The 6828-nt window shown below is 42.1% G+C and overlaps 1 protein-coding gene across 1 annotated transcript; it reads left to right on the forward strand.

Annotated features, from left to right (window-relative positions):
* Positions 1-4932: 4932 nt before the first annotated feature.
* On the forward strand, positions 4933-5997 carry ATNIH1004_003990 (uncharacterized protein; the record flags this gene model as incomplete). The annotated part of the gene is made up of 3 exons (XM_033568662.1): positions 4933-5143; positions 5202-5320; positions 5368-5997. The coding sequence occupies 3 exons, from the start codon at positions 4933-4935 to the stop codon at positions 5995-5997; spliced, it is 960 nt and encodes a 319-aa protein (XP_033427468.1).
* Positions 5998-6828: the final 831 nt, after the last annotated feature.

Genomic DNA, 6828 nt, shown 5'->3' on the forward strand with positions numbered 1-6828 from the left:
GGCGTATTTATATAATACCCCTAGTATTAGCTGAGCATATACCTAAAAGCAGTAGCTATTATCATACCAGCAATATCAGTTCCTTCAGGATAAGTTAAAAGTCTCTGTTTTTTCGGATCAAAGCTTGAACTCTATCTTGAATATTAAGACTTTGATGTAATACACGTAGTGTTAAGGGACCAAATCGATTATATATATCAGTGAACTGTGGAGAGATTATGAACCGTCCTAAATAGAGTAGATACTTAGTATATGCTGTATATATAGAGTAAATATACTTACTTGCAGTTAGGTTAAGGATATTATGCTGGGAGATTATTTGGACCACCTCATCTGCAATATCTTTAGGTAATCGTGTTGGAGGTGGTGGAAAATAAATATAATTTAATTAACAAATCAAAATTAAGAAAGGAAACCGTTGCCAGGATGTTGGAATATACAAGTCAAATTTAACCTTACACTTTGGAATGTAAAGCCTGCCGGTATGGTGAGTATATGCTCGAGCTAGATTAATCCTATACTTAGCATATAAATATATAAAACTAGAAATATACTTACTACACCATCTTCTTCAGGATGTTGGCTGAGCAATAAAATTATATTCTTCTATTTTTAGGCCTGTTCCATGTTCCATAAGAACTTAAAGATAAGTCTTATCAATCTGAGCAAATCGTCGAACTGGATGAGCATAATGCCAAGGTTTAATATCTGAATTCTTGGGGCAACCAAGAAAATAATTCTGGGTTAATTAGTATATATTTAATATATGCAGTATATGTACCTAAAGCATACCTGATTTTAATAAAACATTACCGGTGGTGTTTCACCACATGTCTTAATATCTTGATATTCACAAGGACCTCCATCCTGCCACCAACATTTCATAAAAGCATAGAAGACATCTTCAGTTTCTTTTTAATTAGTTAATCAATTGCTTGAGGATAAAAGGGTTCGGCGTAACGTAAGCGCTGTTTATTAAGTAAATCAAGATTAACCCAGTCATATGCCCGTGATATACTTAGTATATAATTATAGACCCGCTCACAGGCCTTTACCGAACCACATATATAAGATCTATGCCAAGCCTTGTGTTGTCCGTTATCATCAAGCTTGTTTAAAAGATCCATTTTGACGAGCTTTGCAGCCCCTGTATGGTTTTTTGCAAACTGAATCTATTTAAAGTATTAGTATAGTATAGAACTGATATATACTCTACATACCTTTAACATAAGTAGACTTCATCAGAGCCCACGAAAGCCCAAGCCCAACCCAACCCAACCCACTTGTGGGCTGGGCTTTGGGCCAGGTTCTAGGGCCCATGATAGGCTATAGGCTGAGCCCAGGGGCCCACGGCCCACAGATGGGGCCCAAATGGGCCCCAAACTAGGCTAAACAGTGCAAACATGCCCCGATCTTATGACTGCATAACTTGTGCTTCTTTTAGCTGTAATATTGAGTATTTCTCTTACATTATTTCTCTTAAAAATTGCTCTTTGTAATGTCTACTCCGCCTGGTTATATTTTACATTCTTACTCGCTGAAGCGTTCAGCATCGTGCAGAGTTTGGTTAACAAGATATTATTCAAAAAGGCAGTAATTGAATATATTAATGATACTCAAACTCATTATCCTCCCTACTTTTCCGCTTTCTTCCTGAAACCCGTGTTTGCGTGATATTCTCTGGCAATTCAGGCTCTGTATAATCCTGTATCACTGCTACTGCCTCATCATCTTCTTGTTCCTCAGTATCACTAATCGACTCTATCTCAATCTCCTCTAATTTCTCGTCTCTCTCTTCCTTTGCAGCCTCTATCTCATAGATAGAAAAGAATTCCTTGAGAAATTTTGCCTCTTGTTCTTCAAGATCAAATCTTGATGTACAAAGAAACATCATAATCTCCTCAATTGTCTCAGACTTCATCCGACCGCGGCGGTAATGACAGATATCTCGAGCAGTATTAAAAGTCGTTCAACACCAGCGCCTGTTGCTGGAATAGAGAGAATATCCCGTGCAAGGGCTGCAATAGCTGGAAATCGATATTCATTGTCTCTCCAGAATTGAAGGGGCTCCACATCGATAGTATCTTTTAGGAAGTTAGGATTAGACTAAAGCACAATAAGGTGTTTAACATACCGCTGTTAAGATATTGAGTTATTTCATCCCTAACTGGCTTTGCCTGTGGTTTGTGCCCATTCAACATCTTATTAAGCCTTGAGCTTGGTCTTGCTGCGGTAGGGGTGGTTGCAGAGCCTTGAAGAGTAGAGAGACGTTCTTGATAAGGAACCAGGGCTTCTTGGAAGGATTTCCGGTAGAGGTCGCGCCATTGTTTATCCCAGTCATCAGATAGGAAGAATTGGAACTTATTATCGGGGGCAAGCATTGTACTAATTGCATAGATATGTGGTTTAACCCTATCTGTCTGCGAGTAGTACTCATCAAGTTTTAATCGACCAGCTTCAAGAGAATCAAGCATCTGCTTTTTCCATGGAACACACTTCCGCCGAAGCTGCTTCATTGATTTTTCTAGATGCTCGAAGAGTGCATTGTAAATCTTGAAAACAAGATGTATTGTTACCTCTCGAGTCTTTGATAGCTCGGTTGTATAGAGAAAGAACGGCTCAGTAATATAAAGAAGATAGTCAATTTGGCGCCACTCCTCATTATTTAGCAACATCTCTTCACAATCATAGTCGGCACAAAATCGTGTAAAGATATCACGGAGTCGTTTCGCGCGACGAAGCATGAGAAAGGTTGAATTCCATCGAGTTCTCACATCTTGGATTGGTGTAAGCTTTGGATCATCTGTTTGAAGATTGTTAAATGCCTCTCGACGTGAAGGGCTTCCGTGGATATAAATTGCAAGAGAGCGGACCTTGTTTAAGGTATAAGAAATCTCATGCTTCTGGTGTTGTGTATTTGCCTTGGCTAAAGTTGACAGCCGGTCAGTCCACTTTGTTTCCTCGGTATTATTTAGTGGAACTGCCTTGAGACGGTCAAGAAGCTGGTTCAGGCTAAGTTGGATAACATGAGCAAGACAGGGAGTTCGGATAATATTAACATTATTAGATAAAGCCTGCTGGAGGGAATCAGCCAATGTCTTATTATTCGATGCATTATCACTGGTTAATCCAAAGACTTGGTCTTGAATCTGATGGCTGTTTAGTGTTTCTAGAACAACACCACTTATGTTCGAACCAGTATGCGCTCCGTGAAGAGGTTTAAAGCCAAGAAGTACTTCCCGATATACCCAATCAGCATCAATAAAGTAGCCAGTTATAGCTAGAAATGCCTGGGAAAACGGAGATGTCCAACTGTCAAGCGCAATTGATATCTTCGAACCTGAAGGAAGCATCCTAAGAACACTTTGTTGCCGATCTTTGACAAGCACTTCTAGCCGACGACGTATCGTCATTGCAGATGGGATTTGTGGAGCAGTTGGTGCATTATGGGCCATCTGAATTAAGCTTATAAATGTTGGATGCTCGATTAGGTAAAAGGAAGCCGATTAATTGAGAGAAATAATAAGATCTTCTCCTCCCAGGCTGGTTGTGAGAAAGGAACATCAGTCGGAGCAGATTTCTAGTAAAATAATTATTAATTAGTTAATAAAGCATAGTAATAGAACATTAGATATACTGTTTTGGAGGAATTTAGTGATTTCATCCTTCTGTCTGTTCTCAAACCGTTGGCACGCAGCAGTCTTTAGGTGCCTTGTCATTGTTGATAAACCATGACGCCCTTCCTTCCCTTTAGCATCCTTTTTTTGTAGAGTAAGGATGTTCAAGGATCTGGCTGCAGCGTTTACACATGACCTTTGGTGCGCCGTCTATACTAGATGCGACCTGATCATAGTGCTTCCAAATATCTGAAAGGTGGTTTGAGTCCCAATGTATCTTACTTTGGGACCCATAATCAGTATGTAACCACCAGTCTACCTATTCACTATGAGTCATTTCGTTATAAAGCACATATGCCTTTCTTCTATCGGGCCCGACACGTTCAAGAGAGGATGGAATTGTAAGAGGAATAGCTGGTCGAATAAATAAAGGGACCGAAGTGTCAAGGGCATCAAATGTATGCTGGCTGCCAGATGGAGTGGCTGGGTGATTTGAAGAAGTTAGAAATGTTAGATTATCTATCTCTGCATCATAAAGAGATGATGCAAAGTCAGATTGCTGGCTTTGGGATATAATGAAGTAAGTATACAACACATGGATAAAAAATAAGAGAAGGGTAAAAAAAGGAGATGGATACATTACTAGGAGAAGGATTTCTGATTTACTTAGCTATGGACTGTGAGTCAAACAAACAAGTCTACATATCAAAAGAAAATATTCAGCTAGTTGCTAATTGGATAGATATCACAAGTGAAGTGTGTTTGGCCCAACGAGGCCCAACAAAGCCCATAAGGGCCCATGAATAGCCCAACAAAGCCCATGAAAAGCCCACAAGAGCCCACGAATAGCCCATAAAGCCCACGAATAGCCCATGAGAGCCCATTAATAGCCCATTCCCAGCCCAACTCGACCTTAGATACCCTCAAAAAATTTTCACCTGGTCAGATACAGAGACAGAATACTGGTAGTGTAAGGGGCTAGAGCCCCTCAGCCTACTCGGGCCCTCAGCCCTCGTGTTTCCTTTCTCCTCGCCTGCCACATGATTAGTATATTGATTAGTACACTCTATCATGTGACTTCCCCCCCTTACTTCGCAATCGTCTCATCGCTGTTTCCTCTTCTCTTTCCTCTTCGACGATTCCTTTTGTATCCACCCTAGTTATTAGGTTATAGAGGTTTAGCCCTTGACATTAGGAATCGTCCTTGTCTGCCTGTCTGCCCGCTCGCCTGCCCGCTTGTCCGCCCGCTCGCCTGCCTGCCTGCTCGCCCGCCCGCTTGCCTGCCTGTCCGCCAGTCTATGGGAATATCTTTACGATGTCCGACCCGAATCCACTCCTCCTGCTTGTGCAGCAGCTCCAGCAAGAGCTCCAAAACCAGCGCCTTGATATTCAAAACCAGCGTAATGAAATACAGCAACTACGTGCGGACCTTGATGCTTCCCGAACAGATGTCCACCAGCTTCGTACGCAGCTTCTTTCCGTCCAGACACCCAGATCCCGCCTGCCAGATCCGCCTCGCTTTAACGGTAAACCATACACGCTTCGCACATGGCTCCCGTCAATTAAAAGCAAAACTTCGATCAGACCAGCTCGTAGGAGCTGATGCTTTTGACTATGTATGGGATCGACTAGAACAGTCTCAGCAAGCTTCTGTCCTGCACCTCCGCCAATCTGCCGAAGAAAACCAGCTATGGGATCCTGAAGTTATTTTCTCTTTTTTCAGCGTCTATGCCATAACCCACGGGAACAGCAGGAGGCTATTCAGCGCTTTACTTCTATACAACAGAGGGATGACGAATCGCTTATCGCCTACCTTGCTCGTTTTGAACGACTTTCATATGAAGCCAATGTAAACTCATGGCCAGATATATCACGTGTTACCACGCTACACCGGGGGCTACGGCCTAATCTCCGTCGAATACTAGAAGACTCGAATAATTCTCTCTTTGATCTTCCCTATAATGAATATATTGAACTTGTCCAGAGTACCGATCGGCGTACCCGTCCTAGTCCAAAATCAGCCCCGAAACCAGCTTTGACCCCGAATACAGACCCAATGGATACTGATCCGGTCCGAGTCAACTCAGTTAAAATAAACCCCAATCCTGTTCATGTTGGCTCTGTGAGAGTAGCCCGAGCTGCTTCGCCTGTTTTATCTGATTCTTCTCATGAATCCACCACCTCTGACCGCCGCCGTTTCCGACTTGCGAATAATTTATGCCTTTACTGCGGTTCTAATGATCATTGGATCGCAGACTGCGATGCCCGCTCTACTTTGTCTGATACTTCCGAGAAACCTCCGAAAAGCTTACAGCCCGCGCCAGCAACCCGCCTCGCTATTAGGCCTCCTTCGGAGGCCTTATATAGGAAGGGGGAGTAGTGTAAGGGGCTAGAGCCCCTCAGCCTACTCGGGCCCTCAGCCCTCGTGTTTCCTTTCTCCTCGCCTGCCACATGATTAGTATATTGATTAGTACACTCTATCATGTGACTTCCCCTACTTACTTCGCAATCGTCTCATCGCTGTTTCCTCTTCTCTTTCCTCTTCGACGATTCCTTTTGTATCCACCCTAGTTATTAGGTTATAGAGGTTTAGCCCTTGACAGGTAGAAAGAGCTGAATTCCTTTAAATTCACTTCTTTATACTATCGTTTAGGATTAGAATTCCAAAGTAGAGAAGATAAGCTTTTATTTCATGTAAAGAATGAATAAATCAGAGCAGGCAGAAGTGGTTAATTTTTACTTCTGTCTCTTATTAAAAAGATGCGCACACTCTCGTATATATAAAATATATATCTAAACAAGTTTGCAGTGAATTTATCCATAAGCCATCAAAACACCACCATAACAATCAGAATATGGGATTTTTATAAGTAATTAACTTAAAACAAGCCTTACTTTCTTTAATTCCAAGAAGATTTCCTAGAATTTCTTACTATTTTAGGCGAGGTTACAACGAAGCTCAGTTGATGAACTGGAACAGGTGTAAAAAACAGTATTTTATTTTGATTATTTAGCAGCTTTATGAATGCCAAGACCAAAATTTTATGCAAAAATGGGCTTTTGCGGGGGCCCATTGGGGGCCCATCGTGGGCCTGATGGTTGGGCTTGGGCCTGAAATCCGGGCCATCAGCCCACAGTGGGTTGGGCCGTGGGCCCGAGATTCAGGCCCATTTGTGGGCTCTGATGAAGTCTAAACATAAGCCGTGTAAAA

This window comes from Aspergillus tanneri (genome assembly GCF_003426965.1).
Source record: "Aspergillus tanneri strain NIH1004 chromosome Unknown AapTan_3_pilon_pilon_pilon, whole genome shotgun sequence".
Lineage (NCBI taxonomy): Eukaryota > Fungi > Ascomycota > Eurotiomycetes > Eurotiales > Aspergillaceae > Aspergillus > Aspergillus tanneri.